The sequence below is a fragment of the Onychomys torridus genome, chromosome 1 (assembly GCF_903995425.1).
Source record: "Onychomys torridus chromosome 1, mOncTor1.1, whole genome shotgun sequence".
NCBI lineage: Eukaryota > Metazoa > Chordata > Mammalia > Rodentia > Cricetidae > Onychomys > Onychomys torridus.
The window spans coordinates 162627926-162644039 of NC_050443.1; the positions used below are offsets into that span (position 1 = coordinate 162627926).

Consider the following 16114-nt stretch of genomic DNA (forward strand, 5'->3'; position numbering starts at 1 on the left):
TCCAGAACAGCCAAGAGCTGTTACACAGAGACACCCTGTCTCAGAAAAAGGGTATTTTTCATCAGTTAAACAAATAGTATTTTGTCAATTTTAAAGGTAAGTGAGTTACTAATGATCTCCTTAGATAGCTGCAGTGTTAAAAATAATTAGCTACACTAAATTGTAATAAAATTCTATCTGTTCAGAGGTCACAATCATTATAAAAAAATTAAGATTCTGTGCTTGTAAAGTCATTCGTAGTTTCTGAACACAGCCATTTCTTCCACTGACTGGTATGTGAAGAATGGTTTCAGGGAACAAAGATGAATTTCGAATATTTGCAGGAACAACTTTCACCGGCTTGAGGACAGTGGACAAATGGCAAGTCATTCTGTTAACCAACTCCAATCAAGACTCTAAGAGCAGGCAGGAAGAGACAATTAGAAGCTGTTTGAATGTAAAGTTCACTTTTTAAAGTTGTTTTAATATTTGGACATTTTAGAATAAAAATTTGAAAAGTTAAAAACTACAGAAGTTACAGTTTGATTAGCTCACCTTATTTTCTGGTAATATCAAAAACATTTCAAAGTTCTCATAAAAATTTGAGTAAAATATTTAATCATAAGTGGAAAGAGGTGGCATCAAGTCCAAATGCAGCAGTGAATTTACTAAGATTTTAGAGTAGTTTCTCCCAGTTTTAACAAAGCAACAATTCATAGCAACTACATCTTGATACAACCACTTTTATTAAGTATTAGCATAACTGATCTTTTTTTTTGAGCTGAGGATCGAACCCAGGGCCTCAAGCGCTCTACCACTGAGCTAAATCCCCAACCCCCATAACTGATCTTATATGCATCAAACACAATAATTATAGAGTAAAAAGGTACATTCATTCCATTTCACTAGTCACATTGTGAAGAAAACTTAATCTGACCAAACTGCTACTGTGGATGTTCACTGATGATTCAATGCTACTACGTATCAGATGGTTAGTTTTGTGGATTTGGCACAACTAGAATTACCTGGGAAGAGACTCCCAATGACAGTCAGGATCAGGGTGGCATGTGGGCATGTATATGGGTGATTATCTTGATTCCATTAACTGATGTGCAAACACCTAGCCTAAAAGTGGGTAGCACCATGTCAAGGGCTGGGCCCTGTACTGTATAAAAATGAAAAATGTGAGCTGACTACTCTCAGGAATGTAGACGTTCTCTCTGCTCTTGACTGTAGACAGTATATCTAGCTATTTCTAGTTCCTGCCTTGACTTCTCTACAGTAGTGGTATGTAACCTGAATTTTAAGTTGAATAAACCCCTTTCCTCTAAGTGGCTTTTTGTAAGGCTAATTTATCACAGCAACAGGGATGAAACCAGGATAAACGTCCCTGAATAACAAAAGATGGAAATCTGAGGTCCAAAATATTTCTCAAATGTTCTTTCCTCTGAGTTCTATTCCCTATATATATCCCAAATGCCAGACACAGCCAACATGGAAAATTAAACCTTTTGTATCCAACATAGCTAAGACACATATTCATACAAAACTTACCATCATACTCCTGCTCTGTTCTTCATTTGCTTCACGAATAATAGTACTTAAATGGCCAAGACAGTTCAGATTTTCTTCTATCATTTGTGCTAAGGTCTCTCTGATGGACGAAAGAACAAAACCATTCAGCAAAAAAGCAGCTGAGTGTTACTTCCGTGTGGTCCTCTAGGTCAGGATGACCACTTTCTGCACCTCAGCACCCCAACAAAGCTGACTGTGGCAATCTTCAGTTTCTTCACCCCTCCCCCAAGAGACAACACCCTGCTTCATCCAACGGCTTCTGCCTACTCTAGGAAGTCCCCTGTAACTAATCGGATTTCCTTTTGAAACGGGGCACTGGTAACTCCTCACCTCTCCCCGAAGGAATGACAGGTTAAGGGGAAAGATCCCCTTGGTCTAGACAAACGACATAGCATTTTGTTGTTTTGTTTTATTTCTGGATTGTTTCCTTTTCCTTTTACGGACAGTAAAACACCAGCATACTCACTTCACACACAGACAAGGGGAGAGATTCCTGAGATCCAGGAAAGAGAAAACTGATTGGAAACCACAGACAGTAGCAATGAAAAAAAGCCAGCTGACTGCTGAGAAGGACAGAGGGAACCTGTGAACCACAAAATCTTCTGGATGCTTGGAATTGAAGGAGGCCCTGATTCCAGCTTCTCCCCTCATGCTTTCCTCTCTCAGGTCCTGTCATCATCCTTCACCAGCCCACAGCCCCTCTCCTACCACACCACAGGTCATGGTTAACAGCCACGGTTAGCTTAGAACTACATATTCATTCAGTTATTACCCAACAGATAGAAAATGCCATGGTAACTATTTCCTAGTCCTTGGTAATTAAGTACCACAGGCACATTATAATTAAGATCAGCTTTCCTTTATCAGAAAATATATTTGTAAAACACATCACACTGCTGCAAACAGCTACATGCTCATATTGGAAGTTACCAACAGAGCTGAAATTTTGAATTAGCATCCCTGCCCAGCCTAAATGCCTTTAATGAAAACAAAGGGTTAGGATGTACTAAATTTTACTTCCTTCAGTTCTAATAGAGTATTTCCTGAAGTCTACAAGTCACAACCTCTGCTATACTTGTATATGTACTCATATTGGGCCACATGTATAGTGACCCCAAGACATACACTGCAACTTGCTTTCTTTAAACAATAAAATACCTGATATCAGCTTGCCTTCCTGCCATGTGCTTTTTCTTTCATAAAAGCAGAGTACAGAATGTGCAACTGCATGAGCTCCTGAGCAGTGATGTAACATGGGTGCACTTCTGCAAAACTAATTATGGGCAGACTTCCGGGAAATGCTTGGTGCTGTGGAGGTCTCCGTGAGTTGTGAGAAAAGCGACAATACACAAGCTAGCAAAGAGCCACTTGAACACGGCACACCTTATGCTGAGAAAATAACAGAGATGGACAGTCATTCAGCTTTTAGCAAAAGAGTAAGAACTAAAGACAAAATGCAGGGCTGCAAATCTGAGTTCTTACTTGCAAAATGATTTAAAGCACTAAAAATATCAGATTTAAGAAATACTAAGTTAAAAAATAACCTCACTACTTTATTAAAAGAACTCAAGAAACAAAAAAATAAAAATGGCAAAAAGTGTAATTTCTCAGAGATAAATGGTTAAGGAAGGGGTATGGGTTAGGTAAAGGAAATTGATAAGCCAGGAACAGAAATGGCTCAGAACTTGAATTGAACTAACAGTTATTAGCAACACTTACTGAAATTTATTTCCCAAGCATTTTACATACACTGTCCAAATGAATTTTCACATCAGTCCTATAAGACATCCTTATTTTAAAGTGAAAATACATGAACATTAAGAAAATAATAAATTACTCAGCATTATTAAATAAAACTGAGCCCTGGTCTGAAGGCACTAATAACCACCAAGCTCCCATGCTCTACTGTCTCTTTCCTACCCCACTCTGAAATACAACTATCTGTTGTTACAAAGTGAACCCACCCATCTTGAGGAGTTACCACACGTGTCAGAGGATGTTCACGGTCTGCTAACACAGGGGGCATCCATGCTGATGCTGGAGGGGTTACTGTGCCTTCTAGACTGGATCCCACAAGAGAGCGGGCGGAACTCTGTGTCTGAAGGGAAAGAAAACAGCACACACATACAATAAATTGCAAATAAGCAACCTTGATTCATACCATTTTTCAAAAAGCACACTGTTAAGATGCATAATTCAACTGTTATTTATATGCACAACTGACTACTTGTGAATAAAACTATTCTCTCCACTACTAACTATACCATCACTGGCCCTTTTCTTCACTGACTAAAACTGAGTGTATCTACCACTGCATGAATGAATCTAATTCCTCTAATCCAGCTTGGGTTTGGAACAGCTGAACAAGGGTCAACTTATCAAGTCAGATGCATTTACTCCAAGTGGGGTTGGGCAACCACAGCAATCCAGCGCAGGGAGAACTATAAAACAGAGGGACTGAGCTGGATATGGTGGCTCTCACTTATAATCCCAGCACCTGAGAGGCAGGAAAATTACAGTAAGCTTCCAGCCTACACTAGAGTGAGCTCTTGTCTCAAAAGAAATAAAACCACACACATACCACCAGCACCACCAGGATTGGAAAAGCCCATGAAAATACAAAAGTCCTTGTTGAGGATCAATCTTTGTACACTATAAATATGTATTTCTCTCACTGGTTAATAAGAGATGACTAGCCAGCAGCTGGACAGGTAGAGGTCAGGTGGGACTTGCAGACAAAAAGAGAGCACAAAGAAGACAGGAGCAGTCTCAGCAGTCTCAGAGAGAAGAAAGAGGAACATGCTGTGTTGAAAATGGTAGTGCTGCCGGGCAGTGGTGGTGCACGCCTGTAATCCCAGCACTCGGGAGGCAGAGGAAGTGGATCTCTGTGAGTTCGAGGCCAGCCTGGTCTACAGAGCTAGTCCAGGACAGGCTCCAAAGCTACAGAGAAACCCTGTCTTGAAAAAAAGGTAGTGCCACATGGCAGAGTGTAGATAAGAAATATGGGTTAATTTAGGGTCTGGAGAGATGGCTCAGAGGTTAAGAGCATGGGCTGTTCTTCCAGAGGTCCTGAGTTCAGATCCCATCAACCACATGGTGGCTCACAACCATCTATAGTGAGATCTGATGCCTTCTTCTGGTATGCAGGCATACATGCAGACAGAGCACTGTATACCTAATAAATAAATCTTAAAAAAAAAAAAAAGAAAGAAATATGGGTTAATTTAAAATGTAAGAGTTAGTTAGTAACAAGCCTGAGCTATTAGCTGGTCAATTATAATTAACAGTAAGTCTCTGTATGGTTATTTGAGAACTGGCCAGTGGGACAGAAAAGTCCACCTTCAAGTACTACCTCTATAATCACTCAAGACACCAAACAAGGAATATGTGCACTCAATGTAAAATATAAATATTCAAAGGACACCGCTCAAAGTAATAAAAACCCCTTTGGCGAAAGTGCTGAATATTATTCACTAATAATTACTTACACAGGCAATTTTAAGAAGATGCCATATTTCTTTCTGCCTCTTTCCCTGCATAAACATGACAGTATTGTCAGCTTCTTTGATGTTACTGAGGGCCACTTCCACCTCGGGGAGTAGATCAATAATCTTCTGTTTACAGCCCAGCAACTTGCTGAAGAGAGTAAGTCAGTGTCAAATAATTGTCATGTCCCTCAACACTGTATAACATACCCCGCAAACCCAGAGGAAAAGAACCACAACCAGCATCATGTTATGACTGATCTCGAAAGCAATGAATATAGGGCTGGAGAGACAGCTCAATGGTTAAGGGTACTGGCTGCTCTTCTAGGGGACCTGGGTTCAATTCCCAGCACTCAATGGCAGTTCACAACCATCTCTAACTCCAGTTCCAGAAGATCTGATGCCCTCTTCTGGCCTCACACACATAAGGCAAACATGCAAGCAAAACACCCATGCATATGAATAAAGTAAAAAGTAATGCATATACTCAGGGCTTATAAATGGCTGTTTTCCAAGATACTGACAGATCTATTATTTACCAAAGAAGAATATTATACTTTAAAAGGAACACAAATACATCGGCATTTAGGAGGAAATAAAGCAATTTTCTACCTCAGGTGACCAAACAGTTCCTTGAGAACACGGTCCTGACTCTGCACAGTGTGCACAATGACCCTCACCATCTCTGTGCTGTCACTGTAGGTGTGATCTAGAAAAGACTTTAGTTAGTACAGTTATAACCTCTCTTTGGCAGAACACATCCACTTCCAAACAAAAAATTCCTTAAAAACTCTTAAAAAGCTGCAAGTAGTCTAAAAAGTCTCCATTTCTTATGGAATGCTGTCCTTGAGGTGTGTGACTGCTGTTGTCTTGAGATCTCAGAAGCTGTGAGATCTACATAAGATGAATGGTTCCGTCATGGTGCAGGAAGGGGCTCCTGAGACCTTTCCATGATTTATCCTTCAATTCCCCCAAAGATTTATAAGCAGCTAATAGCTGTTGGGGTGCGGGGGGGGGGCAGTTAGGAGGCCTTATCCCCCCGGAAGGATCTTAAAAGGTTATCAGTTGCAGAAAGATAGAGAAAAGATGGGAGAGAGATTTTTCTTGAGAAGTGTATCCACTGAAGCTCCTGTAAGTAATCCTAATGAAACTCAGATTCACCAAACGAGACTATGGTCGAATTATTACTTTGTCTGTCACTGGTGTCTTATCTAGTGTGATTAGACTGTTCACATCTCCCCATAAAAATCTTATACAGCTCCATTTAAATTAAAACTTAGATTTAAAATTTTAAGGTTATCTATAAAGAAAGTCTAAGAGGTTGGAGGTATAGTTCAATGATAACTATACACAAAAAGCAAAGTTATGGGGCTGAACATAGTTGTCAAGAGCCCTTGTTGTTTTCTAGAGGACCAGATTCACATCCATGTTAGGTGGCTCACAAATGTCTGTAACTCCATTTCCAGGAGAATGTGATACCCTCTTCTGGCCTCTGTGGGTACCCCCACACATGTAGCATACACCCACAGATATAAATATTTTCTTTTTTCTTTTTTTAAGATTTATTTATTATGTATACAGTGTTCTGTCTGCACAGATCTCTGCAGGCCAGAAGGGGTCACCAGATCTCATTACAGATGTTTGTGAGCCACCTAACATGGTTGTTGGTAATTGAACTCAGGACCTTTGGAAGAGCAAACAGTGCTCTTAACCTCTGAGCCATCTCTCCAGCCCTCCATAAATATTTTCTAAAAGGTAAATTTATGCATGGTTGTGCATGGTTAATCTTTAGAGACTTATGTTGCCTGTGTTTGAGATGAATAGCCTGGTTGATCTTTAACCTGTACTAACCCCAATTAAGACACAGATGCAACCTTTGGTCAAGAGACTAGCTTTCTTACATGATTAGCACTGCTTTTAGAACAGTGGGACAATCAGGCTTTCACTGCCTGTTTACAGCTCACAAAAACTTCATCTGAGAAAAAGTTGACTTAAACCAAACCTGATGTACTAATAAAAGGGATCAGTGGACACCCAGAAATTCACCCTAAAGCCAACTATCACCTGGTAGATGTCCTCAAATGGGACGGTTGTTGGTTACACTGAGTTCTATACTTTATAAATGACACATCTCAGTTTTTAAAACTGCTATCATTAGCTGTTGTATTTCAAAATGCGACAACTTAAGTTTAAAAGAGCAAAAAACTGATGGTGTATCACCCTGGTATTTTCTTCGGCAATAACCTTGAAATCAAAAATACCACTATTGCTAATACTTGCTATTAACTGCACAAACTTTCTCATTTAGTGTTTTTTTGTGTTACACACAAAAAGAAAACTACAGGAGTTGCAAAAGAGATTTGAGAGGCTGTGGGATTGGAGCTTAGAGGTAGAGCTAGTGCCTGACAAGCATATACAAGGTATATATATTGGATCCCCAGTACTGCAAGAGAAAAAAAAAAAATCGGTACTTCTAAAAATCATTCCAGAAGCCATTTCCACAGCTCAGCTTCATTTCCAGAGTCTCTCTCTCTGTCTCTATCTCTCTCTCTTCCCCCACACCTTTACCCAAGCAGATACAGGGCTCCAAAAACTACTTTTCTCCAAACAGTGGTCCTTCATAAATTCTACCAACCAAACCCAAGAGGTTTTCCATAGAACTAACTCTTTTACTAATAAAGACCTCAGAACTTCAGCCTTTGCCAGAAAAGGACAAAGAAAATCAGTTTCCAGCTGGGTGGTGGTGGTGCATGCCTTTAATCCCAGCATTTGGGAGGGAGAGGCAGGTGGATCTCTGTGAGTTCGAGGCCAGCTTTGGTTTTGTAGACCAAAGGAAAGGCACAAAGCTACACAGAGAAACCCTGTCTCGAAAAACCAAAAAGAAAGAAAACCAGTTTCCACTGTCTTCAGATTCTACCTCCTGCAGGAAAACACTTCTAAACAACCTGACCACCGATAAAGTGAAGTGTCTATCTGACATGTATTTCGTGAGTATTTGTACCAATAAAACAAGCAAATTCTACTGTAATAAAAACTGGAGAGATGGCTCAGCAGTTAAGAAGAGCTCATGGACACCTATAACCCCAGGTCCAGTTTTCCAATGCCCTCTTCTGGCCTCTGTGGGAACTGCACACACATGGTGTACTGACAAACAGGTACAACATTCACACATAAATTAAAAATAAACTCTCAAAAAAAATAAATAAAAACAGTGCTTGAGAGCATGCTGTTTTTTAAAGACTGTAAATATTATATAAAGTGTCATATGTTGTTATATGTTTATAAATCTTCAACTATAAAACTTGAATACTATGTAAGTTATATAAAACTTTTAAAAATACAATACATACATTTGGGAGCATAGATATCCCTTTTTATTACTTATGTAATCCTTCAAAATAAATGTTTTTAAGTAAAATGAAAGTGTTTTGCATGTATATACTACCTCATTGTTTTCAAAGCATTTCATAAACACTCTCTCAAACATACTGCCAAAGCTTACTGAGTTAGAAGGCTAGGTTTTGACTCATTTTGTACAAAAGGGAAATAGAAACAGAGAGAAGTGTTGGAGATTATTTGGTCAGTAAAATACCCAATTTAGAATTCAAAGTTTTCAACCAACACTCCTTCCAGCAGACAATGCTCTGTATTTGGCAGATGTTCAGTACAAATTGTTGCCCCAAGGACCCAGGAGTGACCTGCGCTGGTGAAGGCATGGTTTTTCCAAGACAAACTGCTTCTGAAGAGACTATGGACTTCTCTTATTCCACCCCGAACCCATTGTGTTGAATTCTTTCCAACCTCCCTAACTTAAGCAGTATTTCCCCCATCCTTTTTACACTTTTGGCTGTTTCTTCCTTTTGTTAGGGAGGGTATGTCTGTATGGAGGCCCAAGGTCACCTTCAAGTATCTTCCCCATGGCTTCTCCACCTTTCTTGCTGAGCTAGGGTAGCTCACTGAACCTGAAGCTTGCCGTTTCAGCTAGACTGGCCACTGAGGCCCAGGAGGACGCCATCTGTCTCTACTTGCCCAGTACTGCTGGGATTGCAGGGGTGTGCTGCTATTTGTGGCTTTTATGTGAGTGCTGGGAATCTAAACTCAGCTTCTCATGGTGGTGTAGCAAGCACGTTACCACTGAGCCATCGCCCCAGTTCCTTCCTTTTCTTTTTTATTTGAGTTTCTTTTTTCTCCTCTACTTTCTTTTTTGTTTTTTAAAGATTTATTTATTTATTATGTATACAGTGTTCTGCCTGCATGTGTACCTTCACACCAGATCTCATTATAGATTAGTGTGAGCCACCATGTGGTTGCTGGGAATTGAACTCAAGACCACTGAGCCATCTCTCCAGCCCCTCCTCTACTTTCTTTTCACTTCACTTTAAAAACTTTTCTACTTCAATATTCTTATTACATTCCCTTTCTATTCTCTTAAGTTCTTATAAATTTAAAACTATTATGACATAAATGTTGCAATGACAATACCAAAACAAGATCTTACTCTGAAGTTTAAAAAAATAAAATAAAATAAAGCTGCACAGCACGCTTTTAATTCCAGCACCCAAGAGGTAGGGCCAGGGGAATCTCTGTGAGTTCAAGGCCAACCTGATCTACAGAGTGAGTTCCAGGACAGGCTCCACAGCTACATAGAGAAACCCTGTCTTGAAACACCAATAAATAAATAAATAAATAAATAAGTAAAATGATGTATATATAAAACCACCTTTAAATACTGTGAGCAAAGTGTCTTACCTGTAGGTCTATGCTTTAACTGCTTATAGAGATCAATGGCACGCTGTTCCCTACAAAAGAGAAATAGAAAAACTTCTCTGTATGTGGAAGTAACTAATAATATACAACTTAAGTAATATTGGTTATTGAGACAAGATCCAATTTTTAAGCAAGTACGGATCATCAATAAGTATTGTACAGAACATTTCATTGTATAATAAGAATACAAGTCCTTAAGTCAGGCCTGGTGGTGGCACAAGCCTTTAATCCTAGCAGTTGGGAGGCAGAGGCAGGAGGATCTCTTGTGAGTTCGAGGCCAGTCTGGTCTACTGAGCAGAGTTCCAGGACAGCTAAGGCTACACAAAGAAACCCTGTCTTGAAAAACAAAGACTACAAATCCTTAAAACATGGAGCTTAAGAAAAAAGGATTCAATACAGGCAGGTCCAGTCCCCTCCTTCCAGGCTGAGCAAAGTGTCCCTGTGTAAGCCCAAGGTTCCAAACAGCCAGCTCATGCACTAAGGACAGGTCCAATCCACCAGGTTGAATTGAATCCCCAGGGGTGTCTTGGCCTTGGAGGAGATGGAAATGGAGGGGAGGGGCTGGGGGGAAGGTGGGGGCAGGGGCGGGAGTGGAGAGGACAGGGGAACCCATGGCTGATGTGTAAAATTAAAACAAACATAATAAATAAAAAAAGGAGAAAAAAGAAAAAAGAAATGTGCTTTAGAAGACTTTAAAAAAAAAAAAAGAAAAGAAAAAAAAAAGAAAAAAAAGGAAAAGAAAAGAACTGTGCCTGTGTGTGTGTCTCTGTATGTGGGTATGCTTGCCTATTCCATGGGAGGTGGTCAGAAGACAGCCCGGATCGTAAGGCCTTGCTGTCTACCTGAGACAGGTCTCTGTGTGTGGCGCTGCCTGTGCTAAGCCAGCCGGCCTGCAAGCTTCCGCCTCTGTCTCCCTCTTGCTGTGGAAGTACTGGGATAGCAGACATGCTCCTGCACCTGCCTTACAACCAGGTCCTGGGGATTCAAACCTCAGGGCCTCAAGCTTGAGCAGCAAGTGCTTTGCCATCACCTTAGTTTCCAAGACATACAGTTTATGTACTGTGTACTGCTCTGTCCTCCCACCACAAATGGAACATCCAGACCAGAAACATTAAAATGGGAAAAAAAATTATGGCTTGGGAATAGAGAAAAAAACCTGAAGTTTCTAATCTAGACACTTAGAAAATTAACCTCAATAGGAGTTAAGAGATTATATCTTGGACCAAAAAGGTAGTGAATGGAAAATCATTTGTAATTTAAATATACTTTTTAAAAATACATGACTTTGTTTTTTAATAGTAAAGAACAATTCAGACAGTTATTTCCCAAACTCACTATTACTAAGAAATAGTTTCCTTTTAAAATATTGTAAGGGCTGGAGAGATGGCTCAGTGTGGGTGAAGGCACTTGCTGCCAAGCCTGACAATCTGAGTTCAATTCCTGGGCTCACCATGATGGAAGAACCATCTCACAATTTTGTCCTTTCGATGTGTGCATCTCCCCATGAAATAATGTTATTAAAAAAATCATAGGAATATTTTAGGAGTAAGAAAAACCATGAGCCAGACCATGAGCAGAGGCTTAATCCTGCCAGATATAAGTAGAAAGAACAACACAAAAAATTATAAAATCAAGACCAACAGCACAGATACATTCTTACAAAGATTCCATCAAGTCTCCCTGGCGTCTTCCATAGGGGCTCTTCTGAAGCTCCATGATTTCAGTGTGCAAAGACATAATTTGATCCTCAAGGTAGCCAATGACACCAACCTAAAAATAGGATACAAACAAAGAAAATGCAGTCTTATCACCATATAAAACAAGGTTCAGTGATGTCACCCCTCACCGCAGGCCCGAAAGAGCTGGCCATGATGGCATGAGCCTAGAACTGGCTTTGCCCCTTGTCTGAGGGGGTGGTCACAATGGCCTGGACTGACCAGCTCAGCTACCACCCAGACCCACATCCTGGGCCTTGGGTTGGCCCACCTTAACAGCTGCCCCATCTATGACCTTCTGGAGTGTGCAAAGGGACTGGTCCTATGCACCATGACTCGGGGCAACAACAGGATATCCAAGAGGAGTTTCATGAGGGTCCAGTGATGATGGTGTGCCAGAGGCCTTGAACCAGACCAATGACTCACTGTAATGAACATTTTGCTGGTGGGTCTGTTTGGACAAAAGGCGTATACTGCATGACACATTGCAGCTCCCAATGTCACTAGGATGAATGAAGAGGTGTTGGAAAGATGGAGGAGCAAGGTGGGATTTTGTTTATTTTGTTTTTAATTAATTTGAGGGGCCTACTGCAGGGATGAGGGGCAGATATGGAGGGACTGGGAAGTGAGCAGGATTAGGGTACATGATGTGAAATTTCCAAAGAATCAATAAAGAATTATGTTTAAAATTTAAAAAAAAAAGGCTTAGTTCTTAAAGGTAGACAATGATCTGTTATGCCAGTAGAACTGAATATTTTACTACGACAAAGTAATTTTGTTAAAGCCAATCGTTTATTTAATGAGACAGTGGTATTATGTAGCCTAGGCTATTCTTGAACCTGTAAATTCTCCTGTCTTACTTTCCTGAGTGCTGGGATTATAGTGTAAAGCACCACATTAGGCAAGACAATATTTAGTAATTCTTTGAGAATTTCATAGGTGCATACAATGTATTTTGATCATATTTATTCTCCATTCTCCTCCTAATTCCTCCCAGATCTAGCCCTCCCAACTTCATGTCCTTTTTCTTTTTTTAAATAACCCACAGGGTCCAATCTGGGGTGCTCATATACTAATGAATATGAGGCCATACACTAGGGCATGGTCAAATTACTAAAGGCCACCTCTTTAAAGAAGACTGACTCCCCCTCTCCTAGCAACCATAACTGTTAATAGCTTCTCAACTATGGTGAGGGCTTTTCTATGCTTCTGAGAGTCTTTCATATAAAAACACCTTATGCCAGGTACAATGGTGCATACCTTTAATCCAAGCACTCAGGATGCAAAGGCCAAGTAAGTGCATCTCTGTGAGTCAAGCCAGCTTGGTCTACATAGTGAATTTCAGACCAGCTGGGGCTACACAGTGAGACCCTATCTCAAATAATAATGATAATAATAATGATCATAATAATAGTAATAATAAATAAAAACATAGTTATTCCTGTGTTTCCCTTCTGACCACAGTCCACTAGTACTAGTATTTGCTTTGGCCTCTGGAGAAGCAAAATAGTCTAAGTGCCATTCACATGACAAACGGCCACTAAACCACTGCCACTTCTTACATATCAGCCCCACGATACCAACTGCCCTACCCACATACTCAGTGTAAGTATGAACTGGCACCAAGGAAAGCAACAGTCCAGGATCATGGACTGTTGGGTAAGCAAAGAATCTGCTACCTAGGGAACAATCTATAATTATGGAACAACATCAGGTATAAATAGAACTGACCCATTTAAACTAGATGTGAAGCCATCTTATCTAAATGAGTCAGAAAAATAATAGTAATACATTCCATTTATTATTGATTTCCATTTAACATTCATAAGCCTATTAGAAAAGACCACTGCCTTGCTGTGGGAGGACTTTTTGTATGCTGTGAATATGTGTTGCTCTCATTGACTGATAAACAAAGCTGTTTGGCCAATGGCAAGGCAGAATAAGGTTAGGTGGTACATTCAAACTGAAGATGGAGATGAAGAAGGTGGAGCCATGGGCAGACACTGTGAGCAGCCGCCAGGAGAAGCAAGATGTGAGAGAACGGGTAATGCCACGAAGCCATGTGGCAAAACATAGAGTAATAGGAATGGGTTGCCCCTACACGGCCCCTAATATATATAATATGGAAACTGGAGTTCAGTGAAGCTAAAAAGTTTGCTGAAAGCCTTTGGTTTTAAACTCCTACCTTCCTCTATATAAAGCACATACTAAATATTTGTCTAAATTTCAGGAATGATAAATATTCTTTCTATGCCAAACCAAAAATAATTTCTAATGGAGACATTAAGTACACACAGTGAGATCAATGACTTTACCTCAGCATAGTGAATGGCCTTTTCTTCCATTTCTTTCCATGCTTTCAGCATTTTTTCTGATGCTAAAAAAAAGAAAAAAGAAAAAGAAAAATCAAGTCTAAGTCGGTTTCCTCTGAAACAGCTGTGTCTTATAAACATTAGCCTGGCTATTTCCTTGCTGTATCAGTATCAAAGGTACAATGGGTTGAAGTGTCTCTCTCAAATGGATATGTATACTCCTAAGCCCCAACGCCTTAGAAGGTGAGCTTACTGGAAACAGGGTCATTTGTAGAGCTAATCACCTGTGTACACACTCACACTGATCTAAGCTAGGCCCTTACCACAGTGTGACTCTTCCCAGCGTCCTTAGAGAGGACAGACTTGGGAAGAGGGGTACACAGAAACACAAAAGGAGAATGCATGGCAACTAAAGCTATAAAGCAAAAAGAACACCATGCATGGCTGCCAATCCCAGAAAGCTAGGGAGGAATTTTTGCAGGTCTCAGAGGAATCATGGCTTTGCCAGCACCTTGATTTTGGATTTTAGCCTTGAAAAATCTGAGTTTTTACATTTATGCTGTTTTAAGCCACAGAGTTCTAGGAGAGTAGTATATAGTTTTTTCATCTAAAAAAAAAAAATTATCTTTAAGTAATACATAAACATGTTTGAGAAAAGTTAAATGTGGAATATAGCTCAGTGGCAGACTTGCCTAGCATACATCAAGGCTCCAAGTTTGGCTGCATGTGATTGTGCACACATTTAATTCCAGCACTTCAGAGGCATAAGCAGACAGATCTCTGAAAGTCTGAGGCCAGCCTGGTCTACATAGGGATTATGTTCCAGGCCAGCTAGGGCTACAAAATGAGACCTTGTATCAAAAACAAAAAACAAACCAACAATATTAAGGTCAAGGTTCAGTCCTCAGTACAGTAAAAATAAACAAATAAAAACTATAAAAGCATATAAAAAGAAAAGACTCTTCCCTCTACTCCAAGTGTTCTCATTAATGTAACTGTTAGAAGAAATATTCTCTGTTCTCTCATAAGACAGTCTATATATGCTTTTCCCCACAATTTAGCATCTCTATGGGATTTAAATGAGAATGGCCCCCAAAGGCTCATATATCTGAATGTTTGGTTCCCAGGTGGGACTGTTTAGGAAGGATTAGCAGGTGTGGGTGTGGCCTTTTGGGAAGAATTGTCAGTGGGAGTGGCCTTTGAGGTTTCAAAAGTCCATGTCAGGTCCAGTCTTGTCTTCTCTCAGCCTCCTGCCTATGGAGCTACTGCTCTGGGGCCATGTCTGCCTGCCAACCTGCCAGTCACCATGCTTCCCACCATGATGGTCATGGATTCACCCTATGAAACTGTAAACAAGCCCCCAATTAAATATTTTTTATAAGTTGCCTTGCTCATGGTGTCTCTTTACAGCAACAGAACAGTGGCAGTCACTGTCCAACATCCCACTGACATTGTATTATCAGCACATCTAGATCTATTTCATCGTGTTAACAACTGGATAGCATGCCTCTGACAAGTCAAAGATGCGTCAATGAAATAATTAGGGTTTGTCAGTCATCAGAATGCCTATAGTATGCCAACACAGAAACAGCACTAGAGAGCAAACATATTCACTAGCTGGATACTCTGATCACTTATTCTGAGATATCCATACCTTTTTCAAGTACATATATAAACAGTATCTACTTCCTTAAAAAGATACATTTCATGGAGTAAATAATTCAGTTTATTTGAATTAATCCTGAGCACATCTAACGGCAGATAAGGTTGGAGTCAGGAGACTGTACAGTAAGAAAACAATAGCTAGAACTCCACAGCAGATGGATTAGGAAAAAACCATAATCTTGGAATTATCTGAGGTTTTTTTTTTACAAAAAGACAAATAGTTTAAGCCTCCCCTGGCTATTATTTTATTTGAGCTGCTATGCTGCAAGAACAAAATCAGAACACAAAAACCATTACACTCTAGGTGCAAATAAACAATAGAAATTCATCTCACAGCTTTGAGATCTGAGAAATCCAAGATAAAGCTGGTTCCTAGACGGCTGCCTTCTGTGTCCCCGTATGGCAGAAAGGGTGGGAGACTCTCACTCAGGCTCTAGGTTCCACCATGACATAATCATTTCCCAAGTCTCCCCATTATCTTAAGGATCAGGAATTCAACATACAAGCGGGGATGGGGGGGGGGGGGGGGGGGGTGGGGGGAAGCACACACTTCAGTACACAGTATTGGCTAAGACGTCATCTCAGTACAGACTCTGTATGCATTTTTAAAATAAGG

General features: G+C 40.2%; 1 protein-coding gene across 3 annotated transcripts in view; it reads right to left on the minus strand.

Annotated features, from left to right (window-relative positions):
* Chuk (component of inhibitor of nuclear factor kappa B kinase complex) overlaps positions 1 to 16114 on the minus strand; it is a 36629-nt gene continuing 20515 nt past the window's right edge. Inside the window, exons 14-21 of one of the 3 annotated variants that reach the window (XM_036170061.1) lie at positions 13837 to 13898; positions 11467 to 11576; positions 9789 to 9838; positions 5652 to 5748; positions 5043 to 5190; positions 3519 to 3652; positions 1534 to 1633; positions 1 to 395 (exon numbers count right to left, since the gene is read on the minus strand). In XM_036170061.1, coding sequence (XP_036025954.1) covers positions 366 to 395; positions 1534 to 1633; positions 3519 to 3652; positions 5043 to 5190; positions 5652 to 5748; positions 9789 to 9838; positions 11467 to 11576; positions 13837 to 13898 — 731 coding nt within the window. In that variant the 3' untranslated portion in view covers positions 1 to 365. Of the gene's footprint in view, positions 396 to 1533; positions 1634 to 2712; positions 2944 to 3518; positions 3653 to 5042; positions 5191 to 5651; positions 5749 to 9788; positions 9839 to 11466; positions 11577 to 13836; positions 13899 to 16114 lie in introns of those variants that run through there. The other 2 variants (XR_004943295.1, XM_036170072.1) reach the window with 2 other exon arrangements.